This window comes from Podarcis liolepis (assembly GCF_965112155.1).
Source record: "Podarcis liolepis genome assembly, chromosome: 1".
Taxonomy (NCBI): domain Eukaryota; kingdom Metazoa; phylum Chordata; class Lepidosauria; order Squamata; family Lacertidae; genus Podarcis; species Podarcis liolepis.
Window position 1 is genome coordinate 136,668,111 of NC_139554.1, and position 20,218 is coordinate 136,688,328.

The 20,218-nt window shown below is 43.4% G+C and overlaps 1 protein-coding gene across 5 annotated transcripts in view; it reads right to left on the minus strand.

Annotated features, from left to right (window-relative positions):
- VWC2L (von Willebrand factor C domain containing 2 like) overlaps nucleotides 1–20,218 on the minus strand; it is a 111,197-nt gene that overhangs the window by 59,268 nt on the left and 31,711 nt on the right. For 3 of the 5 annotated variants that reach the window (XM_083475110.1, XM_083475111.1, XM_083475112.1), the window contains exon 3: nucleotides 6,717–6,846. The exons of 1 other annotated variant lie outside the window; for it this stretch is intronic. In XM_083475110.1, the coding sequence (XP_083331236.1) occupies nucleotides 6,717–6,846 (130 nt within the window). Of the gene's footprint in view, nucleotides 1–6,716; nucleotides 6,847–9,123; nucleotides 9,234–20,218 lie in introns of those variants that run through there. One more of the 5 variants, XM_083475113.1, reaches the window with a different exon arrangement.

The following is a 20,218-nucleotide window of genomic DNA, read 5'->3' on the forward strand; positions in this document are numbered from 1 at the left end:
CAGTATATTTTAGAACAGAATAAATAAACTGAAGGTTTTTCTGTATTTATTTACCCTGCAATAGTAAATAAACTACTCTGTAGCAGACCATGTTAATAAAGTGACCAATATCAGACTCCTTATAAATAATAGAATATTTAATGGATTGCTTAATCTCAAAATGGATTTGGCTTGATCTATGGAATAGCTCAGCTGAAACATCCAGCAACATTTACTATAGATTATGGGGGTAGTGAGTGCATTGGAAGTGAGTGCACTATTTCACGTGTTCAAACTTTCTGAAATGGCACTGGCACACCCACAAACACACACACACACACACACACCCAATCTCTAACGAAGATGAAAACAGCAGCAAAAAGGGGCCAGAGATTTATGAGGAAGACTTAGGAGAAGATAGGGGCAGTCCCTGGGGAATGGACACTGTGAGTATGTAATCCCTGGGCACAAGCTAAGTGGTACATTCCTACAATCTGACAACTGCTTCAAATCCCATGTGCTGGTAACTTCTGGCTGATCACATGGCTGCAAATTGACTAACCTTTCAGTTGGTTACATCTGTTAAGAGGACATTTTTAGCAACTTCAACACAGCTTGTGTTCACCTCCTCCACCCTGACCCCGCACCTTAAGGCAAGCTTTTGAAATATTTCCTCATTGCAGGAAAAGATAAGTATTGGACCAAGCTGGCAAAGTGTCTTTCGGAATCTTACTGCCCCCTGCCCTGTTCCCACTTAACATTATAGGACAATAGACCAGCGATGAGGGACAGGAGACCTCCTAGGTGCCTCCAACTCTAGGAATGGAAGAGACATTTTAGCGGCACCACTTCATAGTTACAAACAAAATTAAATTAAATGAAGAGCTGAAAATGCAGTGAGCAGTCCTGTTCACATAAATCTGGTGAAGCCAGACATGCATAGCCAAGCAATGGGTTCTTTTTTTGTAGCCCAGCTCTATAATATCAATGCTGAATTGAGCCGCTGATTCTCCCTGACTACTAAATAACCCTTGTGATGTGCCTCTTTCTTGCTGGTGATGAATAAGCAGGACCTATATTAAATGAAAATGTGCCAAGGTAATCCAAACTGCATGAACTCTTAATTTGGCATGATTTATTCTGTGCTTGCTAGTTACAGGGAAGAGCAAACATCTATACAAGGCTGCTGGAATCCCCAGTGGCTTTGGAAACTTCAGCAGGCAGTGCCCACGTGGCTGCGCATATCTGCAGCTGTTTGAACTTTAAAAAATAAGGAAGTTGAAACACATGCTCAGTGGCATATTCTGCCCCTTTTCTGTGTTCCCATAGAACAGGGGCACTCCCACAGCCCTGTATATAATCAATAGCACTGCTGATTTATGCTGGAAGGAAAACACTGGCAAAACAGTGCTGCTTGCTGCTGCTGCTGCTTGGATTCAGATTCTGGCAGTGCTATGACTCTGCAGGGCATAAGCATTGAATGAGGTCTTGTTGCACTGGATTTGTCACCCTCCTGCTTGATCTTTGGATCTCTAGAGCTTACAGGCTTGCTCACAGCAGTGCAGTGGGGGGAGGGGTGATTCTTCAGGTGGTCGTTCCTCTTGCACTACAGTGCAGTGGGCAGGGAGAGATCTTTCTTGGTAAGTTTAAGTGCAGCCTGTGGGAGTCAAGGCCATCACAGATTGTGACAGTTGTGAGCTTGATTTTAACAGAAGGAGGCAAATTTTAGACCATGTAAAAGAGGGAGTTAACAACACTTGACAGACTTTTGTTTCAAAAAGTCACGATGAGTAGGAATAACAACTTGGGGCAATGATTTTGTATTCTATCAGTGCCGGGAAACTTGAAATTAAGTGACCTTTCCTCTTAAGACAGAAATGTTGCGCATCACCTGGAGCCATCGTCCTTAACATTTGCAGTGACAAATTAGACGATGAGACTGGAAAGGAGGCGCATATCTCTCTGCTCTCAAATTTTAGCCTTTCCGCAGAGTCTGCCTACTAGATGTACAACTCGATTAAGTGGCTCTGTGCAGCCAGCATGGCAAGCGGAACTGCCACTGACATTCTGCAAAGCACAAAATGGCCATTCAGCTTCATTTGGGGAAATCCTGAGAGATCCTGGGGCTAATTCACAGAACCACTTGAATGTGGGAGTGACACACAAATTAGCATGAGAGCCCATCTAGGACAGTCAGGGACGGCCCTACCATTAGGCAAAGTGAGGCAGCTGCCTCAGACATCTGATTTTTGGTATCGGGAAAGGGCAGGGCTCCAACACTGCTAGTTTATGTTTTCTTTTTTGGGATGCTCTGGCAAGTCTTCCCTCTTAAAGCACAAGCAGTTCTGACAGCAGCACTGTTGGGATCTTTGGAGCAATCAGAACTATTCTTGTGGTTTCAGAATGCACTACAAATTTCAGCTGCTATCTGCAGGAAGCAACTGGAGGAAGAAGAAGAAAAGGAGGAGGAGCCTCTTTCATAGCTTGAACACTCCAGCTGTGTAAGAGTTGCCAGGAGGCTGCAGCTCTGACTCCAAATCCAGTGGCTTTCCTAGCAGCTGTCCATGAGCGCCTCAGTTTCCCCTTGCCTCGTGGAGGGGGCTCTCCAGAGATCTTTATCCCATGCACCAATCTACTGGTGGGGCTTCCCAAATGGGGCGGACGAGAGGGAAAAAGGAGGTGGCAGCTTGTTCCCAACACTGAATTTTCTGTGATTGTGTGTTATGATATGTGTGTGGTTATGTTAAAGTTTGTGTGTGTGTTGAGAGTGTGCCTGTGTCTATCTTTGGAACTGTGTTAAATGTAAATGTGTGATCATTGGTTCAGGAAGTGTGAGTTACCGGTAGGTAGGTTTGCATTAAAATGAAAAACTGAACTAATTTCTCCCTAATCCCTACACACAAGAGGCAGCTACAAAAAAGAAAGAAAAAGTAAGAATGGCTTTACATTTGTTTTCCTTTGCAGAGCCAAAAACCAATTCCTTCCCACATATCCTGGTTTAGATGGTGTCATTAGTAAAAGCCAGCCCTGAATAACTCTTTGCTTAGTTCCGCCATCACTTGATTGTTGCAGTTGTCACATGAGGAAAAATATAGTGTAAATTAGGTACCAACTCCTGAAAGATGGCAAGACTGGAGGGGAGAAGATGTTGGCTTTTTCCTTTTCCTTTTTAAAAATGTGAATCTTCAGGTCAGGAATGCTAGACTCAACAGCTTTCTGCATTAACCTTACTGCTGCACAGCTTTCTGCTCTTGGCCATTTATAATTAAGAAAGGCATAAAAATCAATCTCAGTGTATTGAGAGGAAATTATTGGCCACTTAACGGCCACAACAGTTTTGCAAGCAGGCATGCTAAACTGCTTAGTGCAGAAAGCACAGCAAAATGCTGAAGGGCTCTTTCCTTGCCACAAAATGACGGTTGTTAACATTAGATTCGTAAGGAACAATCTTTCTAATGGGAATTTGCATCAAACATTGCTTCTGGGATATTTTTTGATACTATAATAGCGAATGAAAATGACATCGTCAGGACTCGGTCACAACTACATTATTAACTCAGACCTGTCATGAATATATTATCTGTGCCAACCCTCAGCTCTGCACGTAATAACAAAGAGAGTGTCTCTGAGCATATCTAGAGTGTGTTTTCCTCCCCTTTGAACAGCCAGCAACACATAGTGGAGATAAAGAAGCAGGGCTCCAGAGTTGTGAGCTCCAGGCAGCAGGTATGAGATGCCAAAAGCTCTCTCCTTAGCAAGAGGCGTTGACACATGGACTAGGATTTGGAATGGTGTGTTGACTGGGTCACCAGATTAACAGCTAACCTGTGGCATCCCAGATGCTGCAGAACTCAATTGTCTATCAGCCCCAGCCACCATGGCCATAGGTCAGTCAACACTGCTCTTCAGAAATATCTAGAACTAAGCCCTAATAGTCTTTGAAGATTTGCTTGAAGATGTGCTATTTTTGAGATGAATTTGTAAGTCAGCTGTTGACTGGTCCTTTGAAATTCCATCTATTTTACATCCAAGCACTGAACACGTGTGAAGGAAGTGCACAAAAACACCTCAACATATGTTTGGGTTCCAGGCTGTCTGAAAGACCATATTTCCTCATAAGAACCTGCCTGGACTCTGAGATCTTGTGAGAAAGACCCTTCTCTCGGTTCCTCCACCCTTACAGGTGTGCTTGGGGGGACGTGGAACAGGGCCTTCTCAGTGGCTGCTCCCAGACTTTAGAACACTTCCTTATAGAAGCTAGACTGGCTCCCTCCTTCCTGTCCTTCCACCAGCAGAAAGGGAAAACTTTCTATTCCAACAGGCCTTTGGGAACTAATTGTTTTTGAGGAAAAGGCTGGTGCTGTGATGTTTTTATTGTTGTTGTCTGTTTCTAAAGGATCTTTTTTATAATATTTTAATTCTATTCATGTTTAATTACATTTTAATTATCTACTTTTTAATGTTTTTAGTTTGTTCTTTTTTTATCTGTGTAAGCTGCCTCAAGTCCCAGACTGAGAAATAGTTGGGATATAAATAAATATAATAATATTCATTATTATAGATATCATTATAGCTATTAAAAGCTGGCATACTTACTTTCCCTCCCACTGGGATTGCCGGTGTGTGTGTGTGTGCAAGGGAGAACTGTCTGGAAAAACAGTCTTCCCTCCTGCTTCACCCTCCTGGCACAAGAGCCCACCATTCCTCAGGCTTAAGGCCCAGGCCACAGACAGCCACCACAAGACCGCAAGCAGCCTGTAGCCCCTCCTGTCTTTCCCATAATATTGAGCAGAAGCCCTGTTCAGTCTACGTATGGGTTAAGATGTCCCAATATGAACAGTGTCAAAGCTATTTCCCACAGCTGCTCCCTCCAGATACGTGAACCTTATTCTGATGAATATTCTGTGGCAAAATTCAAAACCATCTGTAGGAGGAGGCTGCAGAGAGGATCCACATTGCAGGGGGCTGGACTAGGTGACCCTGGTGGTTCCTTCCAGCTCTACAATTCTACGGTCTACAACCAGAGAGCGAATGGTGGGACTTCTGCAAGTCCATAATGCAGAGGCTAGGAAGATCCTTGATTCATCAGGGGCCTTCAAATATAGTGTTATATCATCCTCAATAGATCCCAATAATGTTCATTTACTTCTAAGTAATTCATACTGAAATAAAGGAATAAGCAGGGTTCAGAAGCAGGGTTTTGAATGTGATGTTTTACAGCTCAATTACAGGATATTTACTTAGCACAGATGGAGTGGGATTTTGTGGTGAGCCATGGCCAAAAGAACGGAACAGGAGAAAGTCTGCTGCCATGCCTGAGGATGAGAGGGCAGCACTCTGCCTTCCAGGTTTCAAAGCACAAATAGCAGCTCCACTTTAAGACTGCATGTAACAGCCACCCCAGCGCGGCAAACAGCAGCAGCAATGCCACCCCCCGTCCCCTCGACTCTTCCATGATGCAGGGACAGGCAAAAAGTGCCACACAATTGATAGAATAGAAGCCCCCGCTTACTGGATGACTTTAAGCCTCAGAGGCATCACTGAAGCTCCTTTCCTTGGCTTGAATATCAATCTTGAGAATGCCTAATGTTTGCCTTTCTTTCCCCCACCCTTCCGCCAATGCCTGGCACTTTGTACTGTCATGGCAGTTTCCCCAACGTATCTGATGGACTTCAGGGAGGAGAGGGTAGGGAGCGATTGGAACCTTGTTATGCTCTAGGTAACGTCCCTGAGGTGTGAGAAGGGCCAGTTAGGGGTCATAACTGGGCTGTGAATGAACCAAGCTCTCTTGCAGACTCCAGTTATGAACTGAACCAGTATTGTCACCCAGCATTCTTTTCAGACTATACTGAAGATGGTTCTAATCATACAGAGCAGTAAAAGTAAGCTTCTGGTCCTCATGTTTGCTAAGGCATGCAAGAAAATGTTCAAGCTGTCTCAGCTACAGTTTGAGGCTTAATCACCTTATTCCAGGAGTCTGGCCGTTACTTGCCTTACCCAGTTCCTTGCTGCTTGCCATTTTCTCCTACTCCTGCCACTCTTCCATGCATCCTCTGCCCCGGGGCAGAAGTAAAAGCATAATGCCATCTGGCAGCTTGACCTCTGTATGGCTGTAAAGTGGAGCATGGCATCAGGATATATTATCCCAGCAGCCATGAATCAGATTGCTCTTAGCCAGGGCTGGATTTAGGTTTGATGAGGTCCTCAGCTCCTGAAGGCAATGGGGCCTTTTATATGACCAGCTGTCCTTTGTCAACAACAAATTGTCACTGTTTTTTGTGTTGAAGATATGCTATATGGTAAGTTATGGACCATTTGCACATGTTGCCCTGCAACCAGTCCATGCAGAATGTAGGCACCCTATATATAGAAATGAGCAAACCAGTGATATTTTAGGGAGCAGGCTAGCAGGCGGGGCCCATGACTTGCATCATAGGAGCCTATACAACACAAAACACTGTTGCTGTATGTAGGTTTTATTTTATTTGTTTTTTATCTTAAATTTTGGAAATGGACATCCAGGTTTTTCCCCCTTAATTTTTTTGCCCCCCCCCCCCCGAGAGAGTGGGGCCCTAAGCTATAGCTTGTTTAGTTTAGATGTAAATCCTGCACTGCTCTTAGCACAAGCTTAGTCCCAGCTTTTCCTAATGAAGTTAAGTTTCTAAGTGATGTACAGAAGGTTTTTTTTTTTAAAAAAAGAACACACACACATTCTTTTTTATGTATTGAAAGCTTACCATTTTTGCAGACTGGACAACACTGTTCTGGTTCATAGACTGGGTTGACACATTCAGGAACGGCACAGTCTGCTACAACACAGTGAACTTCATTGCTGGGCTCACAGCGACACCATTCACATGGAGAGGGCTAGGAACAAAGCTCAAATTAGCCCATTTTTCCCCCTTCTAGTAGCTCCATCAGTTAGTATTATTTATATCTCAAGACATAAAACCCACTTAGCTTATTCATTTGACAACATGGCACATGCACATAATGTAACAAAAATGAGCTTTACTTTATTGACAAAGTTCTGACAGTTCATGCTTCCAAGGAGTCAACAACAGTTCCATAGGAGGGAAGGGTGTGTGGACAAAAATGCCCCTTTCTTCTCCTGCCACTGCAATTCTGACCAGATAAAGGGTTAGGATTTCACCATTGTTGTTTGACACGAAAGCCAGCTACTCCAGCCTAAAGGAACACGCATATGTCCTGAGGCTGGGAGGACAAATTAACACTGGGCAAAGCCATGCCATATACCCAATGCGCAATAATCCTGGGTACTGTGGCTCCCCTCCCCCCTGAGCTAGAGTTCCCAGCACCCTTAAGAAACCACAGCTTCAATGCTTCTTTGGGGGAAGTCATGTGCTTTAAATGTGTGTTGGAGGTGCTTTAAATCTATGGTGTGGATCTGGCCAATACTGAGGAAAGGCTGGAGCAGAACTTCCAGTTACATTTCCCATAGTTTTCATACCTGCATTTTAGACCTGAGCTAAAATTGCAGAAGGACCACAAGTGTTGTTGCCGCCTGCTGAATGTGGCCCAGTTCTACTTTGCAATGGGCAGCTGTGAGCTGCCTGCCATTTTAAATTCCCTGCAGTGCTATATTGGATCATTGCTGGAAATTCCAAGTGGCCAGTCCAATGGTCTTGATCTGCTGCAGAGTGCAGTGCACTGCTGCTACCCACTGCCAGTGAGCCATGAGCATGGGCCCTGACCCTGGTGGTCAGATAAGTTAGAATCATAGAATCATAGAGTTGGAAGAGACCACAAGGGCCATCGAGTCCAACCCCCTGCCAAGCAGGAAACACCATCAGAGCACTCCTGACATATGGTTGTCAAGCCTCTGCTTAAAGACCTCCAAAGTAGGAGACTCCACCACACTCCTTGGCAGCAAATTCCACTGTCAAACAGCTCTTACTGTCAGGAAGTTCTTCCTAATGTTTAGGTGGAATCTTCTTTCTTGTAGTTTGGATCCATTGCTCCGTGTCCGCTTCTCTGGAGCAGCAGAAAACAACCTTTCTCCCTCCTCTATGTGACATGGCTATCATATCACCCCTTAACCTCCTCTTCTCCAGGCTAAACATGCCCAGCTCCCTTAGCCGTTCCTCCTAAGGCATCATTTCCAGGCCTTTGACCATTTTGGTTGCCCTCCTCTGGACACGTTCCAGTTTGTCAGTGTCCTTCTTGAACTGTGGTGCCCAGAACTGGACACAGTACTCCAGGTGAGGTCTGACCAGAGCAGAATACAGTGGCACTATTACTTCCCTTGATCTAGATGCTATACTCCTATTGATGCAGCCCAGAATTGCATTGGCTTTTTTAGCTGCCGCGTCACACTGTTGGCTCATGTCAAGTTTGTGGTCAACCAAGACCCTTAGATCCTTTTCACACGTACTGCTCTCAAGCCAGGTGAGACTTTGGACATACAGGATGAAAATGTGTGACTCAGTTTGAAAGGCCCTCTGCCTGGACTCTTCTCCAGCCTCCAAACCCTTCCGTTGATTATGTGCAGATACAACTCGTCTCATCTAAATTCTCCTGGCTGCCTCTGTTGCTTTGCAGGAAGATAAGGCACCTGAACTGTACTCCAAATCGAGTAACCCAAACGGGCATAGGGTGTAGTAATGCCTCCGGGGGGGGGGGGAGTGCACACGCCAAGGCGCACGTGCACAAGTGTGTATGCTGGGGGACGGGGCAGGAGGAGCCCGCCCCTCCAGCCCATCCCTCACCGCCGCTGCGCAGTACTGGCACTCTTGAGAAGCTCACTTGGAAACGCAGGAGAAGCAACCCCTCCCTCCAGCCAGCCCTGTTTCTTTGGTGGGCCTCACTCGCCTCCCGGGAGACGGAAACACGGGGCTCCGATGGGGCACCCTCAATGGATGGAAGCACTTTGCACATATTTCTGCATGCTCATCCTGTTTCATGGTCTATTGACCATCGATGGCAATGTACCAAGAGCTTGTTTTCACAATCACTACCTCAGGATAGTTATCTAAGGATACAGAAGTAATAGCTCTACTGTTTTTTGAAACTTGCATTTTTCTAGAATAGTGTAATATGTATGGGAGGGGAGGCTTCAGATCCATACTCAGCTATGAAATCCCTTGAGTGACCTGGAATACTAATATCTCGGTCTAACCTACTTCACAAGGTTGTTCGGAGGGTGTTCTGATCTATCTAATATTGCACAGTTTTTACTGGGACAGGTCAGTCTGGAAATGACATTGTTCTTGCAGCTGACTGCACTCTTGCATCTAGACCAAGGATGTAGATGCCCCACAGTCAATGTCTACCTAAAATCACTTTAAAATCACTTTAAACATTAACACTTACTTACAAAAGTATTGTAAACAGGTTAATACATTGGTAGGATTTTAAGAACTCATGTAAATTTAGAAATAGTGTAGGAAATTTGAGGTAGAAAAATAATTTGGAGTAGAAAGCATGTGCAATTGAAAAGGAAATTTAAGGAACCAGGGAGAGGGGGAGGGAAGTCACAGGATCTGGAGATTTGATATTGCTTTTATGTATATTTTTCTTTGTTTGTGGTTGTTGTGTTTGTTTTTTATTTTTGTTATCTTTGTTGAAAATCTAATAAAAATATTATAAAAACAAAACATTAACACTGGTGCCATGAACACAGTTTAAATTAAACTTGAACACAAATGAAGAAAGGGTGAATATATATATTATGGCTTTACAGTCTTTGAATGGTGTTGCTTTCTCTGCTTCATGAATTGCAAAACAATGCTATGTCTTGCAGACATAAAGCTCTTTGCAGTTCACCTCAGAGATGCTCCATATGTCTGGAATCAAACAATCTGTTCCTAAGAAATTCATGTCTGCCCTGAAATGAGCTAATTAAAGCTTCGCCTCCTTTGTCTCAGTGTCTACAGTCTCTAATCCTTATCACCATTCTGCTTCCTTGTGACTCTGGCAAATTAGATAAAAATCAGTAGTCCTTAAGCAAAAGGAGGAATCTGTGGGAGGTGGATCACCCTGTCTAATTATCATTCTGATTCCATGTTCCCTTTGATTTTTGCCATAGAAAATTATCACATACAAACACACACATACGCACACTTTAGTGACTAAGACCCAGGGATGCTTTCAGCTAGTTTCTGTGATATAACAGAGACCTTCCTCTATTAGCACATCCTGTGGGATTTCTTTTTCACCAGAATATTACACTCGTTTCAGAGATGTCAAGAAATGTCTTGCAAGTTTCCAGTGGTGCTACAAGCTAGCTGCATATTCTGGGGATGGAAGAGCATCAAATAGATGTGGAAAATGCCCCCAAATGACTTTGCTCTGAGTAAATGAGACATGACAGATGTATCTTTTTTTGCTTCTGTGGTGTTAGTGTTACCTGAAAATGACACCAGAGAGAAATAGGATATTGTATGACACGGAAAGCAACTGTCGGGATGAAAGAAAATCACACCACTGTATGGCATAAGGAAATGTTCAAATCTTTGGAGAAGGAGCATTTTTGGAACCAGTTCTGGACCTTTTCTCTTCATTTATTTTCCACACCATCAAATCTTGAGCTGTTTTCTTGTGCCGTGCAACCAAATAAATCTCCCCCCGCCCCGTTCCAAACACATACGATTTTCTCACTCTAGAAAAATTTTCCATCATCCATTTCCAATACCATTGCTTAAAATTATGAAGCCTTTGCACAAGAATCAATACATGCCCTTATCACTCTACTCCCAGGCCTCAAGAAAAAGAAAGATGTCCCTCTCAAAGGCTTTCATAGGTCCTAGGCAGAAGTTAAAGACGTTCAGCACCTTATAAGAGGTAACAATTGTCCAAGTGTGCTTAATGGGGCACACCTGGATCTCACTCACAAGTAGTCACAGCAGCTAATAGCTGCCAGTTGGATGGAAAAGGCTGAGAGGTGATGCTTTTCCCCCAAGAAAAATAGGTGTAACACCATGAAGTTGTTACAGTAAGTAACAACTCAGGGCAGCCCTGAAGAGATGCCACACAGAGAACAAAATGCTAGGCTGTGGGAGTGTCTCCTCCACAGACTTGAAGCAGCCTCGCTGCAGTCAGGAACCTAAATTGTGTGACATGTCACATATGCAACAGCCTTTACTGTACTGTAGCTTCCCTTGGGGAGTTCTCGGCCTTAATCCACAGTTCCTTTAAAGAGTCGTCTTGGACTCAGTTACATTAGTAAAAAAACCCACAACCTGTTTTATATGCATTATAACACTGTGACACCAGATGGTGCTGTGGAGTCCTGTCTTTCATCAATGTGATTTCCCTTTATGAGGTTTACAACGCGTTTTAACTAAAATGCTTCTTTGATGTGTCTAGATCCAGCCCTTGCCTTTGCTCAGCTAAGAACTCTGTATCATGGATACTTTGCGCCAATTCCTTGCCATCATTTTCTGAGGTGCGAGTTTAGATGAAAGTTACCTCAGAACCAGTGTCCCTTAATCCCATCGCACCCCTCCTCACTCCCTCTCAAAGCCTCCATATGGCCCCTGTCCACGTCCTCCTGGACTCTCCAGACCTGCAGGACCTTGGCTGGTCTCTCAGGCTGGCTGTCATCAAGGTCTGTGGGCAGGTTTTGACTCTTTAACCAACTTAACATTTTTAGTTGAAGGTGTGTTTCTAGTCTTCTCCAATTTTGGAAAACAAGTCCTTTCAAAACTAATCAGAAAGGGTTCTATATCGTTATGCCTCTGGTATCTGGGAATTTCCCCCTGTTCCACTGAGAGAACTTGTCCACTTCTCTGTGGTGCAAACAACTCTGCCCTAAGCTGTATCTCCTGCATTTTAAAGTTAAACATTTCTTTTTCATGCACCCTTTCTGTTTCCTTTTCTTCTACCTGAATTCTAGCTAATTTTTCTCTTTCCTCTACCTTGATCTTTTCGCTTGATCTGTTTGACTTCTAGCCATCTCCAGTTTCATTTTCATCATTTCTAACTCCTGACTGGAACGCAACACAGTCTTCCTTTCTAACTTACAAGGCTCCTTACTCTAGCTATAGAAAGCATATTTTTATGTGTATAAGATGCCCCCATGTAAAATATGACCCCTATTTTTTTGAACCCCAGATTAAGAAATCAATATTTTAAACATCAATCAGAAGAACTTTGATATTTTATTAAATATTCAAAGCACCAGCACCTTGGGCTGTTGGGGGGGGGGGGGTGAGCACAGGCAGCAAGCAAAGCAGGCCTCACCAACACCCGATATCCCCCAAAGTTGTGGAGCATTCTGGGAGGGACAGTGGCTCCAGCCCCCCTGCAGCCTCCATGCTACCCTATAGCCACAGGGCTGATCTGCAGCCCCTGCAGGCAGAAATGGTAAGTGAAATGATTGGCAGTTCCGGCAGCTTCTTCACGGCAGCCGTGGGAAGGTGAGCAGTGTTTTTTAACCCCAGAGGGGGTCTGTAGGAAAGGAGGTGGTCTTTCAGATAGTTGAGGTCTATGTTACGGAAAAGGAGCAATGCGGCAGCGAGCTGCAGCTGGCTGGAAAGCAAAACATGATGGGAATGTTGGGGACTGTACCGTGGGAACAGAGGGACAGTCTATTCACAGTGCTGAGCACCGGAATTAGCTCAGAGTGTAATTTGACCTGTACAGGAAGTACAGGAGGTGGAGTTTGTCTCTCTGCTGTTGGAGTTTGAAGAGAGCAGACGTATTTCTCTGTAACGCTGCAAAGACAGAAATAAAGGCATGTAAATACATTTCTGTCTATCTCTTTCCCCTGCCTGGGGGCAGGGAAGAGTGGTGTGTTCTTCTCACGTTTGAGGAGGATCACTGATTGTGACCTAGCCTGAATCCTGCCGGAGAATGCAGACAGGGAGGTCAACCGGGATTCAAGCCGGGTGCCTGGAGAGTGGCCAGTTTCTCCTGATAAGGCTTGAATTTCCAACAATGTTAGCGGTCCTGCGTGGGAGAGGAGTCTTTGCAGTGTAGCCGATAACATGCATAGCACTGCAAAATGCAAGCTGTGTTTCCTACCATACAGACCCAACTCCACATATCTTAAAAATAAATAATGTTTTGTGGGCAAAAGAACTCCTGGCTCTAAAACCACAGGGCCACACTCTAGGTCCAAGAACTCCAATTAATCCATATGTATGTTTTATGCTGTAAACCGCCTTGTGATCTTCAGATAAATGGAGGCATATAAATGTAACTTTTTTAAAAAAAACAGAGCTGTTTAAATTACATTTCCACTTCAGAATGACATGCAATCACAGTGAAGGGTGCGTCGTTTATGCAATATTCACTACAATGCAAAGAGGCTTTTGCTGTCCAGAACTTTCTCATTCCCGCAACAACCTTGAAAGGGAGGTCAGAATTATGTCCTCTTTACAAGCGGGAAAATAGGTGAATGGCCCAAGGCCACTCAGTGAATCCATGGCTGTCCACTAAGGAATCCTGTGACTGCTCTGAAGACTGAAGTTCAATTCCTCCTCCAACCACAAAGCTCACTGGCTGAGCCTGGGTTAGTCGCTGTCTCTCTTGGGCTGCTGGGAGGATAACATGGCAGGGAGAACCCTGCAGCCCCTGCTTGAGTTCCTCGAAAAAGAGCTGAGCTATAAATGTAATCAATAAATCCTCTGTGAGATGAACTCCATGAACCAATTAAGAACAGCATGCAGGGATGAGACTAGAACGAATCCTTCCCCCAACACGTTTATTTTCTATGTGAAGTGTGTGTCTGTGTGTTGTGGGTGTGTTTCAATTAAGAATTATCCAGCGGGGCAGTCAACCATGCAACCTGAAGTGCTACATCCCAAAAATGCTTTGCTGCTTGACTCTGCATAAACTAGTCTTGACTTCTCATTCGCACATTTGAATCATCAATTAATGCTACAATAAACCAGAAACAAACACCCTAATACAAAATGTATTTCAATCTATATACATTTAATTGTGGTTTAAAATATATCAGAGCATGCTTTTTTTGCCAGATGAGTGGCCCTTTAGTCCCATAATCCCATCTTAATATAGCAACTGGTTTGAGATACATTAACAGAAATATATAACAGAACCCCATGGTTCTGTTCAAGCTTCTGCGAATCTCAGATTTAGACCAAATACAACGGGTTTCAAAAACAGGCTCTCAGAGAATAGCTCATACCTTTCAGGAATTTGTCTAGAGCATGTCAGTAAATGCCAAAATCTTTGCCATGGTGCACATGACGCCCCCCCAATAATAATTTAAGTTTGTTGGGTGCAGATCCTACAAAGTTTTCTGTATTTCTTGTGGTATACAAAGATAGTAAATATTCCCACCCTGTGCTTTTGGGAGAGCAGCAAGTGAACTGGGAACTTTGATCTTCGTAAGCCTCCATCATGTTTGCCTTTAGCTTTTTCTTCTTTGAGCCAAAGAGATCTCATATTTTAGGCTCTGCCTAGGAGGCGAGCATACACTATTTCTATTCATTTGTATTTTTCCTTCCAGGAAAAAACGTCCAGTTGAATTATACCACTTTTTAGGTCGGACAACTAGTGCATGCAGTATGTCAAAGAGACTCATGACATACTTAATGGTCTCATGATATTTTCCATATTATGCCTTAATTGCACTAATTGTACAGTTGCATTTGTTTCCTAATTATACTTCATCTGCCATTTGACAGCTGCAGCATATTGCAGTTCTTCCTCTTTCCTAAACCTTCTGCTCAAATCTGTGCTGTTTGCTATGACAGGACATCGGCAGCAGATCACTTTGTTAGTAACCACTGGATTAGCCTCACAAATCTCTCCTGAAGACAGGCTTTAGAGATAGGCTAAAGAAATGCTTTATCTTGAAGATAAAGTTCAGTGGAGCTTACTCCCAAGGAAGTATGTACAGGATTGTAGAATGACAAACAATAAGTCCTTCATTTCTATGAATAGGAGAAAGTCACTGGCTGAAGAGCTGAGAAATGGCACAGGAACTGGTGGGGAGGGATATACCCCCCCCTCTCTCCCACCCCCAATTTTCATGTCAACTCCATCTGTTTTAATTCCCTTTGGGCTTCTCGTCCTCGGCTACAGTTCAACTCCAGCTGCCATGACTGTTTCCTTAACATTCCCAGGCAAATGTCACACATGGGTATGTGCACACTGTGAGGGTGAAAAGGTGTTTTTCATAAATTGTGTATGAATAAAGGTGTTATGTTAGTATTAGGGGTGTTCTTTCAATATGGTTGGTTTTGAGTTCCCCAAGGTATCAAACAACAGCATTGATGTAGGTTTGATGCTGTTCCTTCGGTTACAAAACAGATGTTCTGACACACTGTGTTATATTCTTATAGGGATATGAAGGATGCCATTCATATGTAGCAGTTATAGGTGATAAATGACACTTATACACAATACTAATGTTCAGGTATATGTTGAATCTCCTATATGTGATTCACTAAGATGTTTTTAAGTCACAGGAATAGTCTGAGAACCAAATGTGTTCTCATTTTATAATTGATGATATATTTAGTATGTCTAATGGGTCTGAATGGAGTTATGAATGGAAATATGTCTGAAGGAATGAATGAGAACCAGATGGTTAGTGGCTTTGAAGAATTAAAGATAAAGAACTGAAGAATTAAAGATAAAGAACTGATTGAATTTCAACACATAGGACTACTGAGTTGAAGGCAAAAACAGGATGGACGAAAATGGACTGCAATACAAAGAACCATCATTAAACTATTGAATATTGCGCCAGCTGAACAGGATGGATGAACTAGTGAACCAGTTACTGGATTGTGCAAGACAAGATAAGCAGAATGACAGCATGTCTGGGTGAAATAGAGGACAACCTGTTCTTGAAAGATGATTGAGACAAGACTGTTCTTAGAAGACATGTTGAAAGAAACATGCTATTCATAAAGACAGTACGACAACATGCCGGAAACCAAGGTGTTTTCAACTATAACTATTCATATCTATTTGAGGAATCAGCATGACGACAGCTAGTCCAACCCCTGCAATACAAGACAATGTAGCTATATGGGGACCTGAGACTATATAATGGATGGGAAGCCCAGGTGGCATCACATGCTGTCCTACCTGCAGGAGGATGCTGTCCAGAGACTCATAAAAGAACCTGATCAGTTCTTTTAGTGGGCCCGACCATCTGGTAGGTATGAATGGAGTGATGAATGAATGAGTCCTTATTGCTTATTGCTTGTTAATCAATAAAGGGTGGTAATCTGAAGGGAATTGTGTCGTTTTGTCTTTCTTGAAAATGCTCTGACTTAACTGTTTTTCACACACCAGCCAACACTGCCATGTTTCAGGAATGACTGGTATCAGAGCTTGAAGGTGTCTCAGTTAGAGAACAACAAGACCCCTTGGAATCATTCTGCATGTTTGCACTGAGTGAAGCTCAGTTCGACTAGTACACACCACCAAACATATCAATAAGAAAGAACTATAATGTACTTTTAACACTCAGAAGTGCTATATAAATGTCCTGCATCATATTTATGCTTAATGGCAGGGAAGTGAACTGAGCATGCTCAGGAAACAAGCAAGAGAGATGAACAAGAGATGAATGCAGTCTAGGGGCAGCTCATTTGTTGTTGTTGTTGTATATTTACTGCCAGGGAAGGGGGCAGACACCTGTGGGGTTTTGTGCCTCAGGCGCCAATGTACTTTGACCAGCCTTGGGTACTCTGTGGTACACTTGTGGTGAGGGTACCACTGGATGCTTTGCCTCAGGCAGCAAAATGTCTTGGGCCAGCCCTGATGCTGCCCTTCTTCCTGCAGTTCCTTAGTTGGATAAGCAGGGAAGGGAACTGGGTGGTTGTCCAGGACACTACATGGACACACACACAGAGAGAGAAAAACACTTTATAAATTCCCAAATCACTTGCTGCTCTCCCAGTGACACAGGAGCTGACATCTTTAGGCTGAGGGCCACGTGCCAGTGGTGGGTATGGTGTAGGAATTTTGGGGGGTATTTTATAACATAGAGCCCTGGGAGTGGCCCCCAGATGTGACTCTTACAGTAGGATGCATTAACACTACACAAAAGCCAGAGGTTTCTACATACCCACCCCATGCCTCACCAGGCAAGCAAGAGGCATTACCACAGTTTAAGAACGCTCCAGCCAGTCAAGCAAAAGCACCCAAGGAGGGCATGGAGCAAGGAGAGAGAGAGAGTCCTGTGACAGAAGGGGGTCTTGGGACTCTTCCCAGCACCAGGTAGAGAGCCTTGAGGGGCACATTCCTCTCCCAGGCCTGAGGTTCTGCATGGCTGTGATAGTCTCCACACCTTGACCCTTCCCTTTCCAGCCCATGGATAAAGAGCCCCTGGCAAACCTTTCTCTAGTCACCAAGAAATAACAAAATTTCCCACTATAGGCACTTTCTTCTGGATCTCTTAATTGGTCTGTTATTGTATGTTGGCCTCTGTTATCACATGTTTCTGCTCCCAAACGCTGAAAACCCGGAAGTAAATGCTCCAGTTTTCGGATGTTTTTCAGAACCTGAAAGTCCAACATGGCTTGAGTGCAAGAAGCTCTTAAACCAATCAGAAGCTGTGCCTCGGTTGCTGAACGTTTCAGAAGTCGAACGGTCTTCCGAAAAGGATTACGTTTGACAACCAAGGTTTGACTGTATTATGTTGTTCTATATGTTGGAATCTGCCCAGAGTTGCTGGGGCAAACCATTCAGATGGGTGGGGTATCATCGTCATCACCACCACCATCATCATTGGATAGGATGTTCCTATTTTCATCAGAGAAATGTTGGAGGGTATGGTTCGCACGTCTGCCGTGTGTGCGTTCTGTGGAAGGCGAGGGGGCTCTGTGGCTTTTTGCTCTTCAAAATATGGCAACCCTAGGAAAAGGGTTTATTCTAGAATTTGTCAGCAGTGGATCCACAGAGAACATCTTTAGCAAGACCCCCATGCAGAATCCTGCTGGGCCAATTCTGAAAGAGGGTTCCAGCTGGAATTCTGCTTGATGTCAGGTCTCAGGTTTGACCTGAACTTCCAGGGCTTTTAAGTTTCCTTCTCCTGGTCTTTATGAGAAAGTGCAATAACTCAAAAGTGAAGCACTTGGTTCATGTGTTTCAGATTGCGTATTTGTGGGAGATTTCCTGTTTTCTACTTGTTTTGCTCCTCTCTTTGAAAGCTGAAAGCAAAATGCATGGGTGTATATTCTCCATTTTTTTGTTTATTTGCTTGTTTTTCTTTGCTAAGGAAAATCTTAATAAACTGTTCCTAAAAATAAGAACAAGAAAAAAAAGAGTGAAGCAGTTGATTATTACATTATTATTTTTAAAAAGATCATGTCCATCCTCCTGATTGATTTCCACTGCAGGATTATTGCATCTTGTCCATGTCATTTTGAAATATATTTATTTAATACATTTACTTACCATTAATGGAACACTCATATAAAGTCGATGTGTGAGTCTGTAGCGTGGCAATATTGGTGGGAGCAGTTATTTTGTCTCCTTCCTCTTCCTTCTGCCTTCCTTCACATGCCACACTGATTGGGAGCATACGATCTGATCCATTTCGAGGATGGGCTTTCATTTTTATCAGGTTGTTGATTCTTTCTGCATCTCTTCCCAAGTCAGCCAAAGTTGTCTTAACACACAAGATTCTACTTGACACACTTCAGCTGGCTGCCGGCAGACAGGAGCTGACATAGCAGATTCCATTTGCTGAGGTGACTATGGATTGATCTCCCCCAGAGACTTCTCACCGTATGTGCCAATAAACCAATGAATGTGTTAACCTGATACTTGCTGGATAGAAGGGTTGTAGAGAGACGGTGTGACTTGTACTTCTTCAAAGAGCAATGCGTCCAATATAGACTCACCCCTTCTGTCGCCTGATCTCTGCTTTAACTGAGCCTCCACCATCCTTCTTCTGAAATATCCTCCCTCTCTTTCCTCTCCCTGGAGAGGCTTTTCTTGACACCCACTTCAGACTTCCTTTCTTTTCAAAACATTCTCCCAGGTTTTTAACATCAATTTTTGTAATTTAATATTAAGGTCTCCTGTATCGTTGGTTTCAGCTCTCCTAGGTGGTTTTAGCCGTTTTATATGCTAGTCAATTAATTTGCTGGAGGATGACTATTGTCTATTCTTTTATGGTGCATTTTGGTTTTAATGTTGATTTGTTTTTATTTCTTGTATTGCGTTCCCATTTTGAGAATGTACTTTATGGTGATAAATAAATATAAAACCTTTACTTTATTTTATAGATCTTGCACATTTTAATTATGTATCCAGGCATAGTACAAATGCCTAGTGTTTCTATACTGCCAGTGGAGAATCATAGACTCAAAAGCTGCCCCCCCCCCGAATCCCAGTGCACTGACGGTACAGGAGACCCACTCCTATTGCATCCCTGATAGGTGGCCACCCGATCTTTGCTTTTAAACCTCCAGAGAAGGAGAGTCTATTAAGAAAGATCATCTAAGACTGATCTTTTCCACTGCTGGATACCTCACACCCCCAGGAAGTTATTCCTAAGGTTTAGTTGAGACCCTGTTTCTTGTAAGTTAAACCCAGACCCAGAACTATCTTCTGGAGCAACCAGAAACACATCAATGTGACAGCCCTTCAAATATTTAAAGATGCTGGCCATATCACTTTCCCTTATTTAGATTAAAGATACTCAGCTCATTCAGCTTTTCTTCATAGGACTTGACATATTCCATTTTCCTGATGTCCTTCTTAAACCACGCTGCCCAGAACGGGATTCAAGTTTTCCAGATGAGAACCGACAGAAGCTGCATTACCTCATTCTGAACAAGGGGGTGATGGGTTCTATTCACTCCACCTTACCGGCGATTATGCTTTTTATTTCAATTGTTTTCTCTTTTATCATATTGCCATGAGCTCTTATTCTTTTAAGATACATTCTTGCCACCTGACACCGTGAAGTGGAAAGAAATAGCTTTATCAACTATTAGAAGCTTTTGAGATTTTGAAGAAAGGACTCCAAAGGGTGCCATAATGTGCTGAATCATGTGCCATTAACCACATATTTATGAAAAAGCCCTGTACAATATTATAAAAACAACCTGCATAAAACAATGAAAACAGCAGACAAGGAACAGGGAATGTGGATACAATCCAGGGGCAGATCTGGTTCCAATTGCTGGGCCAGCTGGGGCAGGGCAGCTAAAAGCAAGCATTTGCAAAGGCAGAGACTTCCTGCTGGCTCTGGTGCCTCTAGTTTCCGGCAGGGACTACAGTTACCCAAAGCCCAGGATCTCTTAGAAAAGATTGTTCTGGAAGCACAAGTGAA